This window comes from Passer montanus, unplaced genomic scaffold (assembly GCF_014805655.1).
Source record: "Passer montanus isolate IOZ18808 unplaced genomic scaffold, ASM1480565v1 scaffold53, whole genome shotgun sequence".
Classification (NCBI taxonomy): Eukaryota; Metazoa; Chordata; class Aves; order Passeriformes; family Passeridae; genus Passer; species Passer montanus.
Genome location: NW_024370263.1, coordinates 299,217 through 326,560, shown reverse-complemented (window position 1 = coordinate 326,560; position 27,344 = coordinate 299,217). Strand labels below are relative to the sequence as shown.

The 27,344-nt window shown below is 41.0% G+C and overlaps 1 protein-coding gene across 4 annotated transcripts; it reads left to right on the top strand.

Moving 5' to 3' along the window:
* Positions 1-404: 404 nt before the first annotated feature.
* Positions 405-27,344, top strand: CLTCL1 (clathrin heavy chain like 1). Of its 4 annotated transcripts, XM_039724472.1 has the most exons (33): positions 405-612; positions 1,260-1,262; positions 4,638-4,906; positions 5,171-5,332; positions 5,784-5,897; positions 7,049-7,222; positions 7,500-7,697; positions 8,057-8,257; positions 8,381-8,533; positions 9,068-9,190; positions 10,030-10,167; positions 10,376-10,540; positions 10,908-11,088; positions 11,448-11,611; positions 11,766-11,891; positions 12,155-12,297; positions 12,891-13,125; positions 14,925-15,047; positions 15,473-15,618; positions 16,010-16,193; positions 16,375-16,567; positions 17,064-17,221; positions 17,317-17,481; positions 17,617-17,724; positions 18,021-18,188; positions 18,267-18,416; positions 19,244-19,375; positions 19,920-20,030; positions 20,574-20,744; positions 21,306-21,527; positions 22,236-22,256; positions 24,933-25,008; positions 26,007-27,344. In XM_039724472.1, the coding sequence occupies exons 1-33, from the start codon at positions 456-458 to the stop codon at positions 26,120-26,122; spliced, it is 4,950 nt and encodes a 1,649-aa protein (XP_039580406.1). In that variant the 5' UTR covers positions 405-455; the 3' UTR covers positions 26,123-27,344. The 4 variants fall into 4 exon arrangements, with proteins under 4 accessions (XP_039580406.1, XP_039580407.1, XP_039580408.1 ...); XM_039724473.1 differs by lacking the exon at positions 1,260-1,262; XM_039724474.1 differs by lacking the exon at positions 22,236-22,256.

Genomic DNA, 27,344 nt, shown 5'->3' with positions numbered 1-27,344 from the left:
CTGTACTACCCTCTGATGCTGAACATTGTCATTCTGCCACTTAAGTTCTGAACATCAAATTTACTAGCCTTGCTAAAACTGGAGTAATGGTGCTAATGCTCTTGTAGTCTTATCATGTTATTAGAACCCAGTTAAGTAATAAACACATAAGTTAAAACTCTTTTAGTTTGCATCAATAATACAACTTCAGAATGTCTTTAGGACCTGAATGCTGACAATTGTGTAGTTCTTTACCTGTGGAACAAAGAGTCTCCGAAGATAAATCAGAGTTCAGTAGCATACACTCTAGTCAGAGAAACTTGTCAGTCTTTCATTTCCTTTTGGAGGAGATTTTAGACATACAGGCTTGAGATAGACCTTCAACATGGGAAGGATAATAAAGTACCCCTTTTTTGTCTTTCTAGCTCCAAAATTTGGGCATTAATCCAGCAAACATTGGATTCAGCACCCTAACAATGGAGTCTGACAAGTTCATCTGCATAAGGGAGAAAGTAGGAGAGCAGGCACAAGTAGTGATAATTGACATGAGTGATCCAACAACCCCCATCAGGCGTCCGATTTCTGCAGAAAGTGCCATCATGAATCCAGCCTCTAAAGTAATAGCGCTCAAAGGTGAGTCAACCTTTCTGATTGCAATATGAAAAGTACTGTTCAGCTGTACTACTTATTAGTACTCCTAAAATTTGTGTAAACTTTCTAAGAAGAATATATATGAGGATAAGAATTCTCGCCTGATCTTGCATGCTGTGTTTTTGGTAGTAGATCTTTCAGTAATCTTTGGATGATTTGCCTCCAAGTGGGTGTGAGATGCTTGGACCTGGCACTGCAGCCTCCTATACTCACTGAGGACCAGGTCAGCATCTGGTATACTTTCTCCTTAAACAGGTATTGTAAACATTATGGACACTTGTATAAATTAATAGGGGTGTAAAGCCATATTTTCTGCCCTGTCCTGGCTTTTTCTTGTAGCTCTGAAATTTTTACTAGATAGTGACAAAAATGTCCTAAGGATGACCAGTAAGTGTATAAGTCTGAACATAACAAACTTGTTAAGTTTGATAATCATGAAGTCTTGCTACTAGAAGACCTCTGCTTACTGCTACCTGTGGTGTTGTTACTGCCTTTAAGTAGCACTCTGAGCTCAAAGAAGTAATTTTTAATTTATGTCTGGCTCTTTTCTCAAATGACCAGCATCTGGTATTTAATCTCAATAACTGTTACTGACTATGTACTTTTCTTCCTGCATCTTATCTAAACAGATGGTGAGTGAACTTTGTCCTGACATTGTATGTTTGGTAGTACAGAATGGTCCCATCTCATAAAAAGTACTGAACTTTAAGGTAGCCATTTGACAGTTCACTTCATGGCCAGGTGGAGGAATCTTAATCCTCAACTGGTCCTGCAATGATCATGTTCTCCATTGGCTTGTTTCTGACCATTTGGCTGTTTTGACTATTGACTGTACCGAGTGAAGGAGAGTGTGCTTTTAATGTTTGTGTGTATATGTGATGGAAGTACAGTTGATAGACAAAATGAAGTTGCAATATTTTTATGAGAGACCTGCTAGCATGTCCTGTGTGCTATTCATTTCTGCCTAAGTGTGGTTTTTATTGTGAAAAATCATGGTGAAATTACTTGGGGGTCCAAGAAACTGTCCTCAGAACTGGTGCAAAACCTTTAACTTCTCTTCTTTGATCTCTGGCTTATACTGATATCAGGTGAGAACTAAAGTGAATGTTTGACTTCAGCTCAGTCTGTGATTCAGCTGAGATAGTTATGTATCTTGCAAAGGACTGCCTTACTCTGGGTATGGGTAAATGTAATAATGAAACAAAAATCAGATCTGTTAAGAGCTTACTGTCCCTTATCTTGGACCCCTTTAAACAAACTGTATTGGCAAGGAAAGTGCCTTCTCTACACTAGCAGAGCTTTGTCTACCTCTTAAAAGGAAACTACATATTCAGGTTTGAAAACTGATATACTAACTAAATGGATTATCATCAGCTTCGAAGAATATAGCTTTATTCTTGCCAGTGAAGACTTGTTCAAAAGGAGTATTGTTCTGTCCATTCAGAGTGAATAAATCTGTCCTCTGAACCCACAAGGTTGAGGTAATGATATGTTGACGTGCAAAGTTGTGTTGTCAAGTGTTGCAAACTTGATGATCTCTTCTATAAATAATCTAGTGATCAGAAGGTTGGGTAGAAAAGAGGGTCAATAGAGCTACCTAACCAATACCTTATCCATGATAACCTGCAGACATGGATTAAGTTGGTCACTCCAGATTTTTCCCTGCTGATCGAGTGAGGCTTCAATAGTCAAAATGGTTACATATTGTGACTCAGTGTGCCATGATGGGGAGTTGCTCGTAATCCCAGGATTATTGAGCAATAAATGTAGAAACCCACCCTCAGAAAAAGAAATGAAATGGTTCCTGATTTTAGCTGATGTACAGTATGTACAATTTCATTTCTCGATTGCATGTGGCATTCTCCTGATGTACCAAGATTTATGCGTTGTCTTTGTGTTCTTGGTCCTCTTGTACTGCTCTGTACTGGGGGTGCTCAGCAGTGGGTGTAAGTGGAGAATGCAGCATTTGAGGGTGCTTCCATTCTTTGTGTAATGGAGAAATGTCATGCTCCAGTCAACTGTAATGTAAGTTCTTGTGCTGATGTTCAAAAATCGAATCTGCTTACTTGATTACACCTGTGTAGTCTAAATAGATTCACCAGGTTGGTGGTTTGATCAGAAAAACCTTAAGTCTTTTTGTCTTGAATCTTGGCCTAATAAAATGTTCAAGTAGACAAATACACGCTTGCCCTCACTATGACTATATAGCAAGTCCTGCTTTCTCAATCCAAATAACAGAATTTTTTTATAGTTTAATGACAGTTTAAGGCTGTGAAGTTGGAATATATGTTGCCACACGTAGGGAGTTGTAAAGCAGGGGTTTCTGCAGCTCCCAGCATCCAGGGCTAAACTGCCTAGTGAAGCTTGTAGAAGCCATTTCCAGCTGTGACATAACAGTCAAATTTAGTCTAGAAAATAGACAAACATGAGCTCTTAGCTGTTTGTCAGTTTCTCCTATGTTCTGAAACATAGGAAAGACATACTGCTTCCTACTCAGGAAGACTGTCCTTATGAGCAGTTTTTCAATTGTTTTTTAAATGGTGACCAGAGCCCTTCCAGAACTACTTATCTCCTGGTTGCATGTGAGGCTGACACTGTGGGAATTCAAAATCCATCTTTTGATAGCACCAGGCTATTACTGGACAAATTGTTGTCCTAGAGAGTAAATATGCTGTTTCCAGCTATCAGTTTACAGGCCTGGGCTCACTGCATCTGTCTAACACAGTAAGTGCATGTGCAGAGCAAAGTGTTCATTAGCAGGCTGCTTTTGGTCCCAGGGAGGCTAGCAAGCTCTCCTAGGCTCTTGTTGATTAGGTTGACAGTTCTCAATGCTGTTAAACCAGGCAGCAAATGCTGCATGTGATAGCTTTTAAGTCTTGCATTGTCTCTTGGCACTGCATTAAATTAACATGATCAATTTATGTATAAATTATGCTAAAACATTATACAGTAGTTCAAGATATGTATTAGCTTGGGATTAGTAACTCCTGAATATGATTTCTCCATGGCCAGCAGCCTTTATCTATCAGCAAACCTCTCCAGTTTGGCAATCACAAGTGTTACTAGCAGGAAACACTTCTGAAATGGAATAGAAATAATGGCATTACAAGCCAGTATTCCAACAGTCTGAGTGGGTGTCTTGTGAACAGAAAAGAATATTCCTGGAGCTGAGCTGTCTCATCTGCAGTAAAATAAAACATCACTTTGACTTCATGAAAGGAATGGATTCCCTTGTTCTTTATAGTTTTACAGGTTCAATTAGCATTGGTTTTAAGCCTACTTAGCAGGTTAGGGCTTCTGGTTGTTTAGAAGGACTACTAAAATCAAGCTTTAACCTGTGGTATAGTTTCCTAAATCATGAAGAAGTAATCTTAACTGGACCTAAAGCTCCAAACCTTCCTATAGTCTTTCTGAACTTTTGACTGTCCTCTTCAGTAGGTACTTGTTGTACAAAGCCCATCTAGTTCAGTGTGCAGTTTATCCAACAGGAAAAAGAAAATGGGAGCTGTGATCTTTGGCTGTCTGAAGCTGTTTCAAGTCTTACGCTGTTTGACTCAGTCCAGGTCATCTACAGCAGCTACTAAATTGACAGAAACCGGAGCCATTCTTTCTATTAATTATACTGAGTGACATCTACTAGACATCTGTAACTTGTACCAGTGCTGCCAACTGGGAGCACAAGAGTTTACACAAGCTGTGTGCTTAGACTGTCTTTTTACCATAGCTTATAGTAAATTGAAGTGTCTGTGCTTGTCAGTTGTTGGAATGTCTCTGTGAGTGTCCATAAGGAGATTTTTTTTGGTTGTGGGATGGTGCAGGTGTTGGGGGTGGAGAGGGGATTCTGTTAAGAGTCAAGTGTCAAAGGAGACTGAGATGTGACAGGACACTAACCCTGTCTGTAACACCACTGGAAGAGTGGGTTAAACTGGGTGCTTGTAAATGGGCAAACTGTAGGATGGCCATTGTGGTAATTGATCTGTGATGTTTCTTGGATTTTGTCATACTAGCCGGGAAAACACTTCAGATCTTTAACATTGAGATGAAAAGTAAAATGAAAGCCCACACAATGGCAGAGGAAGTGATCTTCTGGAAATGGATATCTGTGAATACAGTTGCCTTGGTGACAGAGACAGCAGTGTACCACTGGAGCATGGAGGGAGAATCACAACCTCAAAAGATGTTTGATAGACATGCTAGTCTTGCAGGCTGCCAAATCATCAATTACAGAACAGATGAACATCAAAAATGGCTGCTGCTAATAGGAATTTCAGCACAGGTGAGTTCCTGACAGCAGTATGTTACGAAGATAATTGGGAGAGCCCTGGCCCCCCTTCACTTAATAGCTGTTGTAATTTAACTTTGTTTTTTGTAAATAAAAAATTCACAACTATCTTTTGTGTAGAAATAGCCTGATTTCTAGTTCGGTTCAAGTGTTGGAGGAGGGGATGAGAGGCATCTGCTTTTTAGTTTACTGTCCCAAAGGTCTTGCTGCAAACATTTGAAATCTTATATCTAAAAGCTGACCTTTCTTTTCTTCTAGCAAAATCGTGTGGTTGGTGCAATGCAGTTGTACTCGGTTGATAGAAAAGTCTCCCAGCCTATAGAAGGCCATGCAGCAGCTTTTGCAGAATTCAAAATAGAGGGAAATGCCAAACCTTCTACCCTCTTCTGTTTTGCTGTGAGGAGTCCTGCAGGAGGCAAGGTAAAGTCTACAGCTATGTTCCTATAGTGCCATACATAGGTTGTTTGCATCAAACTGAATGTGGAATTCAGTAGGATTGGATATGCTACAGCTGCTGAGCAGTCTGTGCAGGGCTGTGGTAACACCACAGTAAATACCTTGGTCTTTCTAGTCTTGTCCTCCAAAACTGATGAATTGACAAGGGTAACTCAAAACATCTTGAATGGGTTGTCTTGAATAGGAATAGTCACTTTCATAAAAAGGGTGTTTGTTTTGGGTTTTGTTACTCTTCTCCCAGTTTATAATTTTATCAGGTTCCAGAAAATTTAACATTCTGAATATGTGGAGCACAGCTCCCCAGACTGTAGGCCAAATGTGGCAGATGACTTCAGTAGCATATCTGAGGAAAGGAGCTTCTTTCATGTGGCTGTACTTGCAGGCAATCTTGTGACATGAACTCTTTTCTTCCCAGCTGCACATAATCGAAGTAGGTCAGCCAGCTACTGGAAATCAGCCATTTGTTAAGAAAGCTGTTGATGTGTTTTTCCCACCTGAGGCACAGACAGACTTTCCTGTGGCAATGCAGGTAAATGTTTGACCCCCCAAAACAGTGAACTTTATAGCCTGGCAAGGATCTGATGTCTGTTGCAAAGATTGCTTTCTGTAGTGCTTTGCTGTCATTCTTCCTAGTTCTGGGAGGTGTGTTAATCAGTTTATGGGAGGTAGCATGGACATTAAAACAGTAACTTAAATATATAGACTGTTCCTGTATTTTTGAAAATAATTAACAAAAAGCCCCAACAAAACTTCTACAAAAATGAACCTAAACCAATGAAACAGACCACAAAAAAAAAAACCAAAGCAAAACCATGAGAGTGTCTTCAGGGAGAATGTATACAGCACTTTGGCTATTCAGCTTCCTACTAATGTTCTAAGTTCTAGATAAGAACATCAGCATACCTCCTGTAGTAGCAGTACAGAAAAGGCAATTTGGGCATTAGTGGGAAATTATTGAGGAGAGAACAGAGCTGGTTGCTATCACAGACCAAATTTCACTTAGCATGTCTCTAGGACTAGAAATGTGTCATGAAATCAGACTGTCAGGAGCATAAGACTGCTGATGAGTCTGATAGACAGCTTTGATAGACCAAGAGATGCCCATAAATAAGATGCATGTGTGGCAGGATTCATATGACTCTACACTTCAACTTAAGGCTTAATTAACAAAACATCCAAAGACTTGTTCCAAGGGGAGAGTACTTCTGTGTTTGAAGACCTTTTGGCTTGAAAGCCTCCCCAGTTTCAGTGACTTGACAGATAAACTGGAGTACTCAATAGATGAGTTTGGTTCAGATTCTGCTGGTGCTTTGGGTAGGCTTTGTTGGAAGAGAATGGGATTATCTCATTAGTATTTCTGAACATATCTAGACTAGAATGCTAATTATGCCCAAACTTTTCTCCTCAGCTTGGCTTATTAGGATGAGGAGTATGTTCTTTGCTGCAGATGAATTTTAATTTCCCTTCAACCTCTGTTCACTGGAGCTATGCCTGCAAATGGCCAGCAAAGCTGTTCATTGCTTTTGAGACTGAAAGAAAGAAGCCCAAAGCTATATTTGTTCTTAGTGTCAGTACAAAGGCATGTCACTGCAGTACTTTCTTGTGACCAGGCTTAAAGGCAGCTGTCTTAAGTATTACAATCTTACTAGTTTTTACTAATAAAAACCTGTCTTTTGGCAGATTGGAATTAAGCATGGTGTGATTTATCTGATCACGAAGTATGGATATATCCACATGTATGATTTGGAGTCTGGAGTGTGCATCTATATGAACCGTATTAGTGCTGATACTATCTTTGTCACAGCTCCTCATGAACCTACCTCAGGCATTATTGGTGTGAACAAAAAAGGACAGGTAACAAATCCACCATTCTGTTTCTGAGCCTTCTAAAGTTCAAATGGAATGTAACAAACCGAAGGAGTGACTTGTTGCAACAAATGTCATGGAAGAGAGCAAGTGGCTATTGAATTAATCAGTTTTTTATCTCTCCTAGTGCAGAGCTGCTTGAAGAAGAACTTGGCTTTTTATTAATCTACTCCTTCACTGATGAGCTGCATAGCCATTTTGTTGTTGTATTCATAGCAGTTGTGGAAAGGACAGTACTCCTCAATATGCCTCTTGTCCTTTCCAGGTGCTTTCTGTATGTGTTGAGGAAGACAACATTGTGAACTATGCGACGAATGTTCTCCAGAACCCTGACTTGGGACTGCGAATGGCTATACGTAGTAACCTAGCGGGGGCAGAGGAGTTATTTGCCAGAAAGTTCAACACACTATTTGCTCAAGGAAACTATGCAGATGCTGCTAAAGTAGCTGCATCTGCACCAAAGGTAAGTAACTCCAAAGGTAAAGCTTAGAAATCATGGAAACTTTCCTAGGCTTAGTGGATTGCTTAGGTCACTTGCATTTCAGAGCTTGACATTCAAAGCATAAATGCAGTGCTCGTTCTCTGCAGTCTGGTAGTGGTTCTCACTAATACATTCCCCTGTATGCTGTTAAGGAGCATCTGCTATCCATTTCTAACCAAACTGGGCTTTCTGTGGCCACTGACTTCATGCTAGAAAGTCATTGATTTGATGGTCTCTATCCTGAAGGTTTAACAGTAGTTGCTTCAGTTTATCCTTAAACCTGCTTTTTTTACTAATGCTATTCAGTCCTCACTTAATAAATACTGCTTCTCTCTGTCCAGGGAATTCTACGTACCAGTGATACAATTAGGAAGTTCCAGAGTGTACCAGCTCAGCCTGGGCAGGCTTCTCCCCTGCTCCAGTACTTTGGAATATTGCTTGACCAGGGGCAGCTGAACAAGTTTGAATCTCTGGAGCTCTGTCGCCCTGTCCTGCAGCAGGGCCGCAAACAGCTTCTGGAGAAGTGGCTGAAGGAAGACAAGGTAGGCTTGATCATGGCATTAGCCTATTTCTGTTGCCTTTTAACAGTTGAGTGTGAACAACACTTTTGTTGGTGCTACAACTCTGAATTCTTCTGCTTGACAAAATACCACTTCTGACTTCAGCTGGAGTGCTCGGAGGAGCTGGGAGACTTGGTGAAGACGGCTGACCCAACCCTGGCACTCAGCGTCTACCTTCGAGCTAATGTGCCAAACAAAGTGATTCAGTGCTTTGCTGAAACTGGCCAATTCCAGAAAATAGTGCTGTATGCTAAGAAGGTAAATCATTTATCACAAACTGCAGGCTCTGTCTTATGTTCAGTGTGTCCATTGTGTAAATCATAGTATATTATTATGGTCTAAAAAGTCTTCAAAAAATAAACTTCAAAACATCCAGAATTTTATGAAGTATTAATTTAATGGACTGGCATAAGCTTATTCTACAGAATAAAGATAAGTGTCTTCCTGAATTCCTCAAACTTAGTTTTGTAAGCCATAAAAATAAAAAAAAGTGTAATGCCTACTTTTAAGTTTAGGACTTGATAAATAGGGCTTTTTAAGACTGTTGAAAAATTTATTCCAGGCAGTTTTCTTACATAGCCAGAGAATTGCCCTGGCACAAGTTCAGTTACTAAGTAGGTGAATACTGAATTTCTGTGTCAACAGACAAGAAATGCTTTTGTCTGAGAATTCCTGGAAGATGGGGGATGGGCACTGCAAGCATCCCCCATATAGTCACTATGCTTAAGAATCTGAAGCCTTACAGAAGTGTGAAGCTTCCTAAATAAATATGTGTGACTGCTTCTGTACTAGGTTGGCTATACCCCAGACTGGATCTTCCTACTAAGAAGTGTGATGAGAGTCAGTCCAGAACAAGGTCTGCAGTTCTCTCAGATGCTGGTACAGGATGAGGAGCCACTGGCTAACATCAACCAGGTGATGCCTACAACAAGGGTACTGGTCTCTTTCTTGACAGAGGGAATAGTGTAGTACATTCTGGGGACTGGTAAGGCTGGTTCACATCTTTTGTCACTTTGATTGGAGGAGTGATTAAATAGTCTAGTTAAGTTTGGTTATCATTGAGTCTTTAGAGACAAGTGTTTGTTCTCAAGTTGTTGTGAAAGCTTTCTGGTTTATTGATAAAAACTTACCACCACTAACTTGTGGTAAACTTACCACAATCTTAGTGTAAGCAATAAAGTGTTACTATCCTACTGTTGGCTCTAATGAAGCGTATATCTCCTCGTGCAGAGAATTTACAGGAAGATGAACAAATAAACCTAAGTTCAGTTCTGGTTCATTGGCCACTTCTTGTTAAATGGGTGGAGAAAGAAGCGAACATTTTGCATTGTTACATAACTGAAGCTACTTGGAAAAAGTTCTGGCTTTTCTTCTAGCAATTATCCCAGTGGGAGAAGGGATGAACTTTGCATGTTGTGTTGGAACTAAATAAGAGTGGGTGGTAAAGTCTGGCATAATAGCTCAGAGTAATGCATTTCTTCCATTCTAGAGAAAAAGGAAATGTGAAACTTGTCTCTCTATTACCATGATAATAATATTGTGAAAACAAGGGAATGCAGCATGGTAGTTTGTGGTGTGATAGCCTGTTCTCTCAGTTTGAGACAAGTTAGGATCTTGGCATAAAGCAGACAATAGGGGATGCAGTACCATAACATCACCCCAGGACACCTGTCTAGCCAGGCTTTTTGTATGCACAGAAAAATGTACATGTGTGTTTATAGACCCCTCTTCTGTAACTTGTCCAATCTCAACAGATTGTGGATGTGTTCATGGAGCACAGTCTTCTGCAGCAGTGCACATCCTTTTTGTTGGATGCCCTGAAAAATAACCGCCCTGCAGAAGGCCACCTTCAGACCCGCCTCCTGGAAATGAATTTGATTCATGCCCCGCAGGTACGACCCGGTTCCTCCAAAAAGGGAGAGACAGTACTGGACTTGCACAAGAATAGGATGTCTGATACTGTTATCTATAAGTTTAGTAACATAAAAGTCTACTAAATAAGTCACTGCTGTGACTTCTCAACAACTTGTAGGCTCAGCTGCTGTGATTCTCTTGACAGTCTTGATTTCTTGACAGTGAATATGAAATGTATCCTCCTAGGTTGCAGATGCCATTCTCGGAAACCAAATGTTTACACACTATGATCGTGCTCATGTTGCCCAGCTGTGTGAAAAGGCTGGCTTGCTCCAGCGAGCTTTGGAACACTACACAGATCTCTATGATATTAAACGTGCAGTTGTTCATACTCACCTCTTGAATCCTGAGGTAAGTGTTGTCCAGAGTAAGACAGTAATGTGAACAGTCTTTAGCACTTCTGCAGCTGCCGTAAAATGGGTTGTAGGTACTGAAGTAGCATGAGTAGCTGTGATTTGTCCAGTTAATGATTAAATTGTAATCTGTACTTTCAGTGGTTTAAATCTGACCTCAGTTTCCCAGGTGGGCATTTCAAATATTGTTTCCAAGCTGCACTTTTGTGATTGTAAATACAGTGAGTGTTTGTTTTTATATCTTTGGTCTTTGTTCATGGAAGGCTTCTCTCCAGTGGCTGGGGTAGTAACTATCTAGCTGGCCCATCTTAGACATCAGTCAAATCCTGTGTGAGTTACTGAGTAAAATTTCTGTCTCTTTGCAGTGGCTTGTGAACTTCTTTGGCTCTCTCTCAGTTGAAGACTCTGTGGAGTGTTTGCGTGCCATGCTGTCAGCCAACATTCGGCAAAACCTACAGCTCTGTGTGCAAGTGGCTTCTAAATACCATGAACAGCTTGGCACCCAGTCTCTTGTGGAGCTTTTTGAATCTTTCAAAAGCTATGAAGGTACAGTATTAGAGGGAAGCAGTTTACTTGGAAGCACTGACTGATTGAAGCTAATAGTAAGGATTGTAGCTTTTGTGGGAAAGGTACTTTTCACATGGATGGATCTTAGGATACATTTATGAAAGTGAGCTCATCACAGTGAGTTTTGGGGGTAGTTTTGTTCTAGATAGTTTCTTAACTCTCTTGAGTAAAGATCAGAAAGAAAGATGAAATCTGAAAGAAGGGAAAAGAATCTTTCTGATACTCCCTGCAGTTGACTGAAAGCTACTCTGTCAGCAAGGCTGAAAGTCACAAGCTGAGGCCCATACAGCCTTCACTTGCTTCACTTCTAACAATGTTAAACACGTGACTCTTTCCAGGACTGTTCTATTTCTTGGGTTCCATTGTAAACTTTAGCCAGGATCCAGATGTTCACTTCAAGTACATCCAGGCAGCTTGCAAGACTGGTCAGATAAAGGAAGTGGAAAGAATCTGCCGTGAAAGTAACTGCTATAACCCAGAACGAGTGAAGAACTTTCTGAAGGTAAATATTCCCCCTTGGGGACTGAAGGGTCTTCTGTATATTTTGCTTAGCAGCAGAACTACAGCTTTCTAATGGAGGGAAACACAAAGAAAGTTTAGTTGGCATGGCCGTGAATAATCTTTTGTCACTTTTTTCTCTTTCACACAAAATACAGGAGGCAAAGCTCACAGATCAGCTTCCTCTCATCATCGTCTGCGATCGGTTTGACTTTGTTCATGACCTGGTGCTCTATTTATATCGCAATAATCTGCAGAAGTATATCGAGATCTATGTACAGAAGGTGAGGACTTGCTCTTTACTTCTTTATAAGGAACTACAGCATAATCTGCTGCCTCTTTTTTGCTCACTCTCCCAGTGCAGAGGCTCTTCATTAAGCCTTTTGTCTATCACAGAAACATTATTCCTGGAATATTTATACGAATGTTAGTTACTCAAAGTCCTCTGCTCTGAAGCATAATTGAAATCATTAACTAGAACTGGAAGACTGGGGGTGCATTATTAGTAATGCTAATAACTAATTTCAATGATGGTGGCTTATTCTAGGTGAATCCTAGCCGTATACCAGCAGTGGTTGGAGGGCTTCTTGATGTAGATTGTTCTGAAGATGTCATCAAGAACTTGATCATGGTGGTGAGAGGGCAGTTCTCCACAGATGAGCTGGTGGCTGAAGTGGAAAAAAGAAATCGGTAATGAAAATGCATCTGTAGGCACCACTGTTGGGTTTCTCTGACCCTGCTATGCACAAATTGAATTGCATGCAGTTTTGTTAAATGATAAAGTACTAATATTGTTTTGTGTTTCTCTATAGAAAAGCAGTGTGAATTTCCTAGTGAGTCTTTTGATTGTTTGGGTGACGTAGGAATGCCTGGCAGCAGTGCATCATGTGTAGTACCATGGCTTTTGAGCACTGCCATACAGCCAGCCATGGGATGTGCCTTTGGAGTAAATTTGGGTCAAACTGTCTTGACAATCTAGCTGCACGCCCACAGCAGCTTCTGTAATTAGTTTCTAACTACCTGTAAAATGAACAAATGGCTTTAAGCGTGAACTGCCAGCAAATACAACAGGAGTTGAGAGATTGTAAAACTGGGTGTATCTGCAACCTTCCCTGATGCTCTGCAGATCTGTCTTCCACTCATTTAAGACTCACTAAAAAATAACTGGCTGGTCTGTGTTTGCTTTTAAGTTTGACCAGCAGACTTGTTTGAAGGGAAGGCCAGGTAGCTGTAAAACATACCTCAGTCTGACTTATAAACCTAAAATGTTTGCTTCTTTAAAGGCTTAAGTTGCTGTTGCCCTGGCTTGAATCAAGGATTCATGAAGGCTGTGAAGAACCTGCAACTCATAATGCTTTGGCCAAAATCTACATTGACAGTAACAATAATCCAGAGCGCTTCCTTCGTGAGAATCCTTACTATGACAGCCGTGTAGTTGGCAAATACTGTGAAAAGAGGGACCCTCATCTGGCCTGCGTTGCTTATGAGAGGGGGCAGTGTGATCTGGAACTCATAAAGGTTAGCAAAACTGCATTTATAAGCATGCTTTAAAGAACTACTTGCTGCCTGAAGTGGAAGCCTGTCTGGCTATAAGTCTGACACTTATAGAATCCTGTCTTGCAGTCTCACTCAGGAGTTGAGGCAGGTGGGATTCTTCTACGTGGAGACAGTAATTTTTATGCTGATGAGAAGAACTTATGCTGTATGTCCAAACTGGAATTGTAGAACTGGAACTTTGAAGTAGAATTCATGTCTTTCATGCACTGATTCTGCTTGAAATTCATTTGTTTATTAGGCCCAGGTAATGAATATGCCTACCATTAAAGCTTTGTAAATTTGATTTTTTTGAGCCTTAGGCTCCACAGGAGGAGCAGACTGTCATCTAGCCTGACCCTACAGTGAAAGAAAAGTTTCCCTGAAACTAAAACAGGGCTTGTAATTTTACTTTGTTGTGATTGACCTATAGATTTGCTCCAGTGCTTAACCAGAAATGAGGAAAATAAATGTTGACAGCTTAACTACAAGGACTTAATCCAATAGCATTCCTCTCCTGTCTTTAAGATTGTTGTTCTTAGAACATCACTCAGAATTTCAAGGGCAGGTGAAATTCTCAGGGTTCTCAAACACTTTCTGGTCTTGATGTGAACTCCAGAACTTAATGTCACATTAAGCCAGTAGTGCTTGTGGTTGCTGAGAAAAACATTCTCCCCCTACCTGCATTTCCATATTTGTATATGCAGAGAATGTCAGCTATGAGCATTAGAATGGTAGTATAATCCAGGCTTGCTACTGGATTAAAGTGGATGACTTTCCAGCCTGAAGTGTTTAATTTTTAAGTAATAGTTCCACTATAGCTGTTAAAAAAGGACTGGCTACAATTGTCTCCTTTATTTCAGGATATGAAGGTGGCTTTGAGTTGTTGTTTGCTAGGAGACTGCTAGGGTGAACTTTACCATTCTTTACCATTATTAAAGCCTGTCTGTACCAGTTTCTTCCTTGAACTGATGTTCTGAGAAGGTGTTTCTGGTTGTGGAATAAAGATCTTCTTCCTCTAAGAATTATTCTTGAGACACTTTTGTCCCCTGGAAGAAGGGTCAACTCCTGCAACTGATAAATGTAAAACATAAAGCAAAATTGTGCTAGTACTCATTTGCTTACAGCACGATAATTGAGATTCCATGGGCTTATTTGGATACTAGCAATGTGAGCTGTTGCTGTAAGGTGACTTAGGCCTTCAGGTTTCTACTTTTTTAGCTGGAAATTGAAGCTAGTGGTATGAATAGGATCACAACTTACAACTCTCCCATGGTGCACTTCTGTGAGGAATTTCACATTTATTCTGTACCCTTAACACCTTAACAAGAGAATCCAAGGCACTTGCTATTCTGAACACTTGTAAACACGTGTAAAGCTAATGACACCAAATACATAACCTACTTCTAGCTTTAACAACTGCACCATTCCTCAGTTCACTACTTAGCACTGCCCAGGCAAGTGGCTCCCCTTTCTAGATTTAAAACTTAAGTTCTTCAGGCTTCTGCAGGTCTTCACTTCAACCAGAAGCAAATAGTTACTGTGAAGCCACAGTCAGAGTGTTTGTGTTGGGCAAAACCAAGAGAAGCTATAGAAATTCTGCTGGAGACCTTGTCCATGAGCCTTCCAGATCAGAGGTTGGGTAAGAACCTGTCTGTGGCATTTAGCATTGGTCAGAAATTAGTTCTAGTCAGTCTTCTAGACTGTCTGGTTCATAGCTAGCTAAACCTGACTTGTGGTACTGAGCCTTAACTGTAATGCCAATAATTGTAACTTTCCTTCAGGTGTGCAATGAGAACTCCCTGTTTAAGAGCGAGGCTCGCTACCTGGTGCGCAGGAAGGACCCTGAGCTCTGGGCAAATGTACTGGAAGAAAACAACCCATTCAGGCGGCAGCTTATTGACCAGGTACAGCAAAAGGCCCAGCTTCCAGTATGTGGAGACCTCAGGATGTCTCAGAAACATTATGGAGCATTAAAGTAGCATTCTTCCCCCACAAGGTCCCTTAAAGCCCCTCTCACCATATAGAAGTTGTAAGAGTTGGAGTGGCAGGTATTAATTCTGACCTTTGTGGTCAGAAGATTTAGCTACCGGTAAGATATATTTTCTGTCCTGGAGAATGGCCTTCCTCTAGTGAATTTGTTTCCCATACAGATGTAAGATGTGATTTTACTTCTGTATAAAATACAGCTAATAGCTGTTTCTTGCTGTCTGTTAAAATGCTCTCAAAATTCTGAAGCTTTAATTTGTAGTTCACTGGTCAAATAACTTGACAAATGGACAAATACTTAATTTGGGGAAAACACTTAATAGTTTCCTGCCTTTGAATCTAGGTTGTCCAAACGGCTTTATCAGAGACACAGGATCCAGAGGAAGTTTCTGTAACTGTGAAAGCTTTCATGACTGCTGATCTGCCAAATGAACTGATTGAGTTGTTGGAAAAAATTGTCTTGGATAATTCTGTATTCAGTGAACACAGGTAAGAGGAGAGCTTTGTCCTCAAGTTTAGCCTATTCAGTACCTTTGTTTAGGTTGTGAATGATCCAGGTTATCATGGGCTTCTTGGTTGCAAGACCTAAACACTCTTCAGTGTTTATAATAAGGTGAAAAGCTAGAATGTGGAGTGCTTTGTACTTGAAGAACAGAGCTAGTTCACACTGTGCAATTTGCAGTGATGTGTTGAGACCAGAGAACACTAATACTGGTAAGCAAATTCTTTTTGAAGCTAAGTGTCAGTGGTTCTCAATTTGGGGATGAAATGTTATTTCTAATGACAGTAAGTGGGTTTATTTTTTCACGTGTACAATCCATGTCACTTAAGCAGGTATTGCTGTGCACTGCTTATAGCCTATGCCTTCTGTTAACCAAAGGAATCTCCAGAATCTGCTGATCCTGACTGCCATTAAGGCTGACCGCACCCGCGTGATGGAATACATCAATCGGCTGGATAACTATGATGCCCCAGATATTGCAAACATTGCCATCAGTAATGAGCTATATGAGGAAGCCTTTGCTATATTCAGAAAATTTGATGTCAATACTTCAGCAATTCAGGTGAGGTGTGGTTCCTGCATGGTGGTGTAGAATGCTTCCCTGGACAGAACTGGCTGTTCTAAGAGCAGTTAGCTTCGTATTGCTTACACAGAGCAGTGTATATACTTGAAGAAAGAGTTATGTTAGAAGAGACAGTGTTACAAAACTTAGATTTTTAACTTGGAATTTCAATTTCAAACAGGTGCTGATTGAGCACATTGGCAACTTAGACCGTGCTTATGAATTTGCAGAGAGATGTAATGAACCAGCAGTGTGGAGCCAACTGGCCAGAGCACAGCTCCAGAAGGACTTGGTGAAGGAAGCCATTGACTCCTATATAAAGGCAGATGATCCATCTGCCTACATGGAAGTTGTTCAGGCAGCTAATAGAAATGGTAAGGCAAAGCATCTTCAACTTCAGATTGCTTGGGTATGAGCTAGGTTATTGTATTTACATTGAGCGTCAGGGACTACTGAGGCTTAAGAATTCTGTTTCAGAGAAAATGGGAACAGTCAGTACATGGAATGGATGAGTCAATGTTAAGTGAGGTTCCTGTAAACAAGATTGTCTGTCTTGCTACACCAACCATAGACCTCTCTGTGGAGATAATTTGGACTGTTATCTAAAGTATCACTAAATATAATGTATTTATTTAGCTGTATGTGGCAGAATTGCTTGCCAGTTGGATTGCAGAATGGTAGCAAGAAGTCCAGTCTTACCTGAAGGTGACTTGGTGTTGACAGAGAATTCCATAACTCAAGTGCAAATGGCTTATTGTCATGGTAGAGGAGAGATTTGAGCTTGCTAGTGAAAACTGTCCCTGAGGTAGGTAAGGTAAACAATACAGAATGACTAAACATAGGCTCTTACATATCTCTGCTCTCTTACAGATAATTGGGAGGACCTAGTCAAGTTCTTACAGATGGCCAGGAAGAAGGCTAGAGAGTCTTATGTAGAGACAGAACTTATTTTTGCTTTGGCAAAAACTAATCGTCTGTCAGAACTGGAGGAGTTTATTAGTGGCCCTAATAATGCCCATATACAACAGGTATGTCTTGGTCCACTGTTTTCAGGTGTGACTTGCTGCTTAGCTGACCCCTCGTTCTTGCTGCTACCTTTGTTTACCTTGGACTCTTCATTCAGGTCGGTGATCGCTGTTACGAGGAGGGGATGTATGAAGCAGCAAAACTTCTCTATAACAACGTATCCAACTTTGCTCGCCTGGCATCTACCTTGGTGCACCTTGGGGAGTATCAGGCAGCAGTGGACAGTGGCCGCAAAGCCAACAGCACAAGGACTTGGAAGGAGGTAACTTAAACTTGGGGGTTTTAGTAGATTTTAATTCTAGAACAGATATTATGGAAATACCTATTTGGAGCTCTTAGTAAACCTTGAGTTTGATAAAGCTTTGTTCTGTTAACTATTTGCTGACTGTCATGGCAGGTCTGCTTTGCCTGTGTGGATGGAAAAGAATTCCGCTTGGCACAGATCTGTGGCTTACACATAGTCATCCATGCTGATGAGCTTGAGGAGCTGATCAGTTACTATCAGGTAACTGTTAATATTGTAGAAGACTTGTACAGCATACTTGTATCTGCTAATAAAATGGTCATAGAAAATAAAAGATACCCTGGGAGCTAATATTTAAATTCATTTTTCCTCTATCTTCATTTTAGTGGCAACGTGTTTTTTTTTCTGTAGTAAATTTGTGCCTTCTTTTATAATTCTCTGACCTCATTGGAATCAAAAATCTAAGCACTTTCAATGTAGAGAAATTCAAATCATGTTTTATTTAAGTAAATAGGCATTTTAGCAAGCTTTTTAATCCTTATTTTCCTAACATGCAGGATCGTGGCTACTTTGAAGACCTCATTGCCCTTTTGGAAGCCGCTCTGGGCCTAGAGCGTGCTCACATGGGGATGTTTACTGAACTTGCTATCTTATACTCCAAATTCAAGCCTCAGAAAATGAGGGAACATCTGGAGCTTTTCTGGTCTAGAGTTAATATTCCAAAGGTATGCAGTAAGGTGGCTGCAAGTGAAGGTGGGAAGCTGCCAGTGAATCAGACCTGATTTTTTTGTTTTTCTTATTAGGTGCTCAGAGCTGCAGAACAGGCTCATCTCTGGGCAGAACTTGTATTCCTGTATGACAAGTATGAGGAGTATGACAATGCAATAATTACTATGATGAATCATCCCACTGATGCCTGGAAAGAAGGCCAGTTTAAAGACATAATTGCCAAGGTAAGTAACTTGGTAACTGAAGCAAAGTGCTGAAAGCTTCTTTCAGGACAGAGGCAAAAATGCACAACAGAATTGCTGTTTAGAAAACAGTTTGCTTAAGCTACTACTCAGTTTTTCTGCTGTACTTAAAACAACTTCCAATCAGTTTAACACAAAGAATTAATCTGTCTCACACCATTTCTTTTATGATGTGTATCACGTTCTGTTGAGTGGCAGCAGCTAGCACAGAATGTTTTCAGAGGCTGTGCAGGATCATAGGTCACAAGCAAGAGGCCTAACCTCCTTAATACCTCTGAGCTGACTGCTGTTTTAGTCTGAGGCTGTAACTGTTCTTGGAAGATTTCTGCATATGTTTCCAGCTGGTGTGAGAAGTGTACTGGGCAGTCCCATGAGTACAGCAGAGAATAGTGAGTTGAGGAATAGTTTAAACAAGATTTAAGACTGAGTGCACTCTTACTGCTCTTGGGGGTTTCAAGGAAACTATTTTAAAACTTTTTAAGGCTACGGTCTTCACTGGCTTCACAAGTTGGCAAATGGTCATATTAACTGTAGTGGCTGCCTGTGCCAGAAGCTCTTCAGTGGATGGATTAGGATTGGTTACTAATGCCCCTGGTAGCCTGTGATTTCACTGTCTGGAAGCACATGGTAGAAGAAGCAGTCATAAGATTGAACAAGAATTCTGTGTAAGTGTGAAACTTCTGACCTCTGGAAGGAAACTTCGGCTGTTGTTTAATAGGAGTCGCATAAACACTTTGTGTTAAGTGGTCTGAACTAAGCACCTTAGGCTTACTTCTGTTTATAGTACTAACTAGTGTCTGATCATGCAGGTGGCCAATGTGGAGCTGTACTACAAAGCATTGCAGTTCTACTTAGACTACAAACCTCTGCTGATCAATGATCTCCTGCTTGTATTATCTCCACGACTGGACCACACCAGGACAGTCAACTTTTTCTCAAAGGTGAGTTTGGGAGAGCGTCGGTCAACAAAAAGTCCTCTTGCTCAAGTTAAGATACTCCAGACTCTGGCTGGAGAACAGAGTTGACATCTCTTGGGGAGCTTTGCCACCGGTATAAAGGACCGAGGAGCAGTGTCTGATCATGCAGGTGGCCAATGTGGAGCTGTACTACAAAGCATTGCAGTTCTACTTAGACTACAAACCTCTGCTGATCAATGATCTCCTGCTTGTATTATCTCCACGACTGGACCACACCAGGACAGTCAACTTTTTCTCAAAGGTGAGTTTGGGAGAGCGTCGGTCAACAAAAAGTCCTCTTGCTCAAGTTAAGATACTCCAGAGTCTGGAGTATCAAGCCCAGCCCTGGCTTGATAGGGGACGTGCAGAAGAGTTGCATAACTGGCCTTGGAGACTCTTTTATTTTACTCCTGGCAATGCAAGATGCCTAGTCTGAAGGGTTTTAACAATAAGCACAAACTCTTGTAGTAAGAAATGCAGTGTCAGGATTGCTATGCTTAATCTTGTATTGGAAATATCTTCTTTCCAGGTTAATCAGCTATTTCTAGTAAAGCCGTACCTGCGTTCAGTCCAGAACCATAACAACAAAGGAGTTAACGAAGCTCTAAACAACCTTTTAACAGAAGAAGAAGATTTCCAGGTGAGCCCCAGAAAACAGATTGCTAAGCCTGAGGGATGGTCCTCTTGACAAAAAAGCTGCTGACACAGTAATGTCCTTGAGAAGAAGATAGCAATTCTCCAGTACAACAGAGAGAGGGTGTGCAGTCAGGTCCTTGGCAGGCAGGAGTCTTGAGACGTCAATGATTTGCAAAAAAGCAGGTGCCACAGATGTTTTTCTCAGAGCAGCCCTCACAAAGGTTAGTATCAGGTGTGTACTCACTGGGACAGCGCTTCTGTAAATAAATTTGCTTCTGGCCCCATTGGCTGCTATTTGAAGACATGCTTTATCTTTTTATGGTAACTAGCTCTTCTATCTGGAGCTGGTATGACCAAGTTAACATCTTGCTTTGTTAGAAAGTATCCTTTGGGGAGGTGCATGAAACAGGTAAATCAGTTGTAGCCACAGGATCAACATCCAGCTGGCAGAACTGAAATACTCGTGCCACTATGATTAGATGCTTCTCTACTGTAGTTCTCACCAACTGCCATCTGGAAGCACGTGTAACAACTCTCTCTCAAACAGGGTTTGAGAGCTTCCATTGATGCCTATGACAACTTTGATAACATAACATTGGCTCAGCGTCTGGAAAAGCATGAACTAATTGAATTTAGGCGTATTGCAGCGTACTTGTACAAGGGTAACAACCGCTGGAAACAGAGCGTGGAGCTGTGCAAGAAAGACCGTCTGTATAAGGTGAGTTAATGGCATAAATCTCCTGGATACTGAATGTTTGTTAGCTTCAAATCTGGAGTTTTAATTAGTAGTCCTTCACTTGAAGGAAAGACTCTTAAAGCAGAAGTTGTTGCAATTTCAAATGCATAATTAGACTTAAATCTAATTTCATAATGTTGTCCTGTATCTGGGGATGTGTCTCTATCAGTCATTGACATCTGTAAGTTACCTGTATCAGTATGGAACATTCTCCATAGCCCTCAAGTCACAGGCTCTTGTGAGGGTACAGATGAAATGCCATTATGGTGGTATGCTCTTCAAGCCTGTAATGAGTTCTCACAGGCCAGTTTGTGCATAGTCTGTAGGAAGCCTGTTGGATGATGTTAATAAAGTATCTGGCTTACCTCAGAGTTGTTGTGTGTAGTGTCTTGCCTCCTACAGAACATGCCTGGTGTTGTTAAAGACTAACTTCATGGTATGCCAAGTACTCAGCTTATCTGGCTTGCAATAACATACATGGATGTAAGATGTAGGGCAAGATGTTGACAGGCAAAGGTCAAGCTTAACTGTTCTTTTCTGCAGGATGCTATGCAGTATGCTGCAGAGTCCAAAGATGCAGAGCTGGCTGAGAAGCTGCTCCAATGGTTCTTGGAAGAAGGCAAGCAGGAATGCTTTGCAGCCTGCCTTTTCACATGCTACGACTTGCTGCACCCAGATGTAGTCCTTGAGTTGGCATGGAGACATAATATCATGGACTTTGCAATGCCTTATTTCATCCAAGTGATGAGAGAGTACCTTACCAAAGTGAGTATTGCATAGGCTAAAAAGCTAAGATTTTAGTCTGCTGTATGATTAGCATTATGTAAACCAGAGCTGTTTGCATATATTTGGATTACCATTCCTCATAGAGGAAGTTGTCTTGAAGTTCTGTAGGTTCCATCACTCCAGACTAGCTAGCAAAGTTAATGAATAGATGCTTTGGCACTTGAAGAGGACTAGTTAAACTTCTGCTGCTTTTAACAGTAGACATGAGCAACTGTGCTTCTCTCAAGAGCTCCATAGCTGAAAACTTGGTGAGGACAACACATATCACTTTTATCTTTGTGTAACTGAAAGTAAAAGTCCCCTTACTTCCTAGAGTAAAAAGAGCATAGGGCTTTTGAGTAACTAGTAGTGCACATTTTTCCTGTATCAGCCATAGGAGTAGACTGCTGAAGGTGTTTGGTTTTTTTAAATGAAAAACAGAACTTTATATTCATAGTCTGGTTACAGAATACTCATACTAAGAGCTGGTCCTCAACTGAGGGAAAAGAGATTCTGATCATGTGTGGTCCTGAAATGCTTGTCTCAAACGGCTCTAAGATACTAAGCTAAGATTCTGCCTTGGAAGGCTGTAGGATTGCATAGGACATCATAGTAAAGCACTTTATTAAAATGAGGAATGTGAAAGTGACTGCTTCAGGTTGCTTCTAATAAGTCATGTTAAGTATTCCCCTCTGAATTTTCTTGCAGGTTGATGGACTGTTCTATAAGGTGACACTCTGATTTCAAACTCTCTGTGTTTATTTGTGTCCCTCAATATCCTAGGTTTCTTTTACAGGAATCTAGCTGTAGCTTCTGCCAGAAGAGCAGTGTAATTTAGCTCTAACTCATTTCCTGTTCACTTTCTAATGCTAAAAGGATAACTATTCACAAGCAACTTGAAAATCCAACCAGACTCTTCTCCTCTTCATGGGACACAAAGACAAGTGCTTGAGGAGGCTTTACTTTGGGCTCCTTTTTCCCTGTATTAGATATTTTGTGGCAGGGAGGATGCTGCTCGTGAACAAAGACAAGCAGTTGCCATGTAACAGGATGTGTTCCAAGGGCAAATTGCTTTTTGCACTGTAAATTACCAGAGTGTGCAGTATTTCAGGCATGATGGTGAGTTTGTATAGTGCCATGAAGCTTCTGTAAACTTGTTGCCTGTTGGTATGATGAAAGTACTTGCACAGATCTTAAACATCTCCAACTCATATTTCACTCAGGAGAAACTTGCTACACAAGTTTACCTGAACTCTTCCATGTGAAGTTTAGGTCTGAAGTAATTTATCTTAAACTGCTGGTTGGATTTACAAGTAATCATGTGTACTAAATGTGGGATAACTTGCCAGATGGAAAATCTGCATGGTGAAAGTGGTTTACAGTGAAACTAATTTAGTCTGTTGAATTAACTGCAAAACATGAAATTGGAGAATGGGCTTTATAAATGTGGTATGTCTAAAATTGTCATGTAACTAACTTCAAAAGCACGAAAGAATAGACTAGTTTTGGTGGGGTGTGTACATCTTCCAGAACTTATCTGTCTTTTCTGCATAAAAAATGTTAAAGCACAGAATAGCCTCTGTCCCAGAAGGAGTCGGGCACACAGGGTATAATAACACTCACCTGGAAACCTTTTGAACCAGTTGTAGGCAGCAGAGCCAATGTGATCTGGCTTTCCCTTGTTGGGGATGGCTGCTCTCGGCATTGCCGCTGTTTGCCCAGCTGAGGGCAGGACTGTGCTGCTGGCCAGATCACTGTAGGACAGTCCCAGGGAAAGGCAAACCCAAGAGAGCCGAGGCCGGGGATAAATGGAGCAGGACAGGTAGTTGGAAATGGTTAGCTGTCAGTTGCTTTGATCCATAGTAATTTGGATAGCATTTTAAACACCAGTATTTAGTGTTATGCTGGAGAGCTCTTAGGCTGGCAGCTATAAATGAACCAGTAAAAGACCTGCAGCCACTCAGGTTTTCAATTTGAGTTGCATACTTCAAAATGTTGAGGAAACTGTTAAACATCATATCTGGATAACATCTCTAAAGTTCAACAGAGATCCCTCTTGAAGCAGTTCTCAGACCAGATGTGATTCTTGCAGTGGGAAAGGAGGATGAGGAACAGCTGAAATACAGCATTGGGCTAAATGTAGGTTTGCCCAGAATGTTAGTACTGCCTGTACCAGCATGTGAAGTTGTATGATGTTCATACCTTGTAGTCTTCAGTCTCAGTGTTTCCCTTCTGGAAGATACAACTTGTTAAACCTGAGAAGGAAAGCTTTCACATTGCCCTCCATACCCACAATCTGAAGTTGTGTTTGGGGCTCCTGCATTTCTGTGGTGCTTCCACAAATTAGTTTAGCATGAACAGAGCTTTATGTGGCACAGCATTGAGATCTGTATAAAGTTGAGGCCACCCAGTAAAAGACCTGCAGCCACTCAGGTTTTCAATTTGAGTTGCATACTTCAAAATGTTGAGGAAACTGTTAAACATCATATCTGGATAACATCTCTAAAGTTCAACAGAGATCCCTCTTGAAGCAGTTCTCAGACCAGATGTGATTCTTGCAGTGGGAAAGGAGGATGAGGAACAGCTGAAATACAGCATTGGGCTAAATGTAGGTTTGCCCAGAATGTTAGTACTGCCTGTACCAGCATGTGAAGTTGTATGATGTTCATACCTTGTAGTCTTCAGTCTCAGTGTTTCCCTTCTGGAAGATACAACTTGTTAAACCTGAGAAGGAAAGCTTTCACATTGCCCTCCATACCCACAATCTGAAGTTGTGTTTGGGGCTCCTGCATTTCTGTGGTGCTTCCACAAATTAGTTTAGCATGAACAGAGCTTTATGTGGCACAGCATTGAGATCTGTATAAAGCTGATACTACTAGGCCACTTTCCATGATGGTTCTAGAGTTTCCTCTAGAAGAAGTCTCTGTGAATACCACTACCATTAAACCAGTATCTTGCAGCCAAGTTAGACTGTAGTCCTAGATGAGATCACACTTCACCGGCCTGGAATATTTGCAAGTATCTGTGAAGTGTCACTGAAGGGGAGAGGAATTGCAGGTTAATAGGTAAGTGTAGATTAGGCCTATTTGAAATGATGGATGCTCTGTTGGGTTTGAGTTCTGGGTCATAGTTAGTAATGAATAGAATAAGGCCCCAAAAAATGCTACTTTGAAGGTAATGAGTACCTCATCTGCATTTGAGAGCTGCTGCTTACTGCAATACACCTAAAAGATTTGGGAAGTCAGTTTTACAACAGAGCTTGCTGGGAATAGACAGACTTCAGTAGTCTCCAACTTGGACTAAAAAGGAGCACTTGATAGCTGAAGTACCAGGCATGAAAAGTTTCACACAATGGTGCAATTCCTAGACAAGGCCTTCATAAATCTCCTGTTCACTTCAATGTAGGTGGATAAACTTGATGCTTCTGAAAGCCTAAGAAAAGAAGAGGAACAAGTAGCTGAACCCACTCCAATAGTATTTGGTAGGTTTTAATTGATTACCTGTTGTCACTCTGGTCTGTCTCTGTGGAGGCAGCTTACATGATTATGTTGTATCCAAGAAAACTGGTTTCAACTAGATAGTAATTGAAATGGTTGTCTCTGCTCAATGAACTGTGAAGTTGTTGAAGTGACATCTTACTCTTACAGTACTTCTACTCTTCAGATTAAAGTATTGCTCCTCTTACATGGCTCAGATCTCTACTTTAGGAATCATGTTTCAGTATGGTAATAGGACAGGGTGTTGCCAACCCCAAGAATAACTTATAGAGCATGAAAATTCCTCTTCTGATTCCTGTCTGAGGAATGTGTCTGCTTTCTGCTCTTCCAAGTAGAAAGGCAGACTGTCTTTTTAGCTCACGCATTTTAAGACATGTGCAGCCACCATGGCTGTCTTCAAGTGTGATGCTATTTTAGAAGCCCTTCTGAAGAGGCATTCTGCTAACAAGCACCTAGAAGTGGCTGGTAAGGGAAGGATGAGACTGGTTCACTGTCTGATATAAATGTTAACCTGAATTTAACAGATGCATGAGGCATGTGTGGGCCTAGTGATGTAAACAAATATGTCAAGGTGTATTCAGACCTTTTGCAGCACCCTCCAGCCTTTGAGACCTAACAGACCTAACTATTTGCTTGACTTGCTTTATTCTCTAGATCTGACCATGCATGGGTTAAATAGTTCCAGTTTGGCTTTCAGCATGGTCTCTTCAAAACAAGACATATTTATTATGACCTCAAGATCAGTAGATATTGATCTTCCCCCTGCATCCTGCCTTGCTGGTTGTAGCTTCCTAGTAGCAAGAGCAGATGGCATGGGTGCCTTCTCCATGGCACATGTTGGGGAATAGTGTGACTTGCTGGTGTGTGCTTGCACAGGGGCTGATTTTTAGCTAAAGCTTAATAGTCCTATCACACTGTACAGCTAGCATTAGGGAAAGTTGGGATCTTAAACTAACCTTCTTTTTGTCTCATACTTTCCTAGGCCAGCAGTTGATGTTAACAGCAGGCCCCAGTGCAGTACCTCCCCAGGCAAACTTCCCATATGGATACACAGCACCAGGATTCACCCAGCCGCCTGTTTATGGTTTCAATATGTAACTAGCTCTCTGACAGACCTTCACTGTCTCTGTTCTCTTTCTTCCCGTCCCTTTTTAACTTCTCCAAGAAGTGTACAAGGCACAGATGACCTTCTGTTGGCTGAACACACTTGCTGCCCAGCTCAGTGAGGAGACTTCAGCAGGATGCCTGTTACTGTTATTTATTGATTATTGTCCGGTTACATTTCAACCTCTGAAAGGCAGCTTTTGTTAATGACATTGTGAGACTCTTGTCTGAAGTTAAGGCACTATTTCACTAACTCATATAGCAATAACTACTTGAGGCCAGGGGGGGAAGAGAGCATAATTTTCTTTCTTTTGAAAAGCCCATTGAAGGCAGCTGGGAAATTGCCTGGCACCAAGTTGTTAAAGCTTTAGCTGAAGCTACTGAGGTAGCAGGGTTGTTAACAATTCGGTGAAACATCTCTTTAATAATGAATTGTTGAAAGCCTGTGTATATCTGACCACCCCATTTTATTTGCATTCTTATGTGCAAAAGAAAATGGGCTTTTCTAATATTTGTGCTCTGAATGTTTAGAGGAATATTGGGAAAGTTTCCTTTTCTGGACAATAATGCTGTTGGAGTTTGAATGCTGTTGGGGTTCAATACTGTTGGAGTCTGTTCTCTATTTTCTGAAGTAGATCTGAGACTTGAAGAAAATAAATCTTCTCATGCCAGAGAGCAAATATTTCCCAGATCCTTTTTGTTTAACAAGAAGAGAGCATGTTACTTATTGACGTTAAATGGTACTAAAACAAACCTCAGCTGTGTGTGGCAAGACAACATGGGAGTGTGCATGGGCTGCCAAAGCACTGGAGATGCAAGAGCACAGTGTCAGGGTTGGGATGGGGACGTACTGCTACCGTATTGAGGCAGTAGGGAGGGCCATAATCCTGACTTCTTATTTGCACCTTGAACTGATTCTGGCATTGGCTTCCTGCCACACCATGTTCTGACCCTGTCTGGTGGGCAGAGTCAGCACCACCTGAGTGACCAGGGTGCACTGACTCAGTTCTGCTATGCTGCAGTAGGATCAACAGCGTGTCCATCACCCACCTCTTCCTTTGAGAATGCCAACAGGGATATATTATTTTGTGCCACTTCAAATACATGTATCATTAACGTTTTATGTACTTAGATAACAATGTATAATTTATGGTTATGAATCTTGTGCTAATCTTGAATATTATAAAAGTTCAATTATAAATGTAAAACTGCAGTA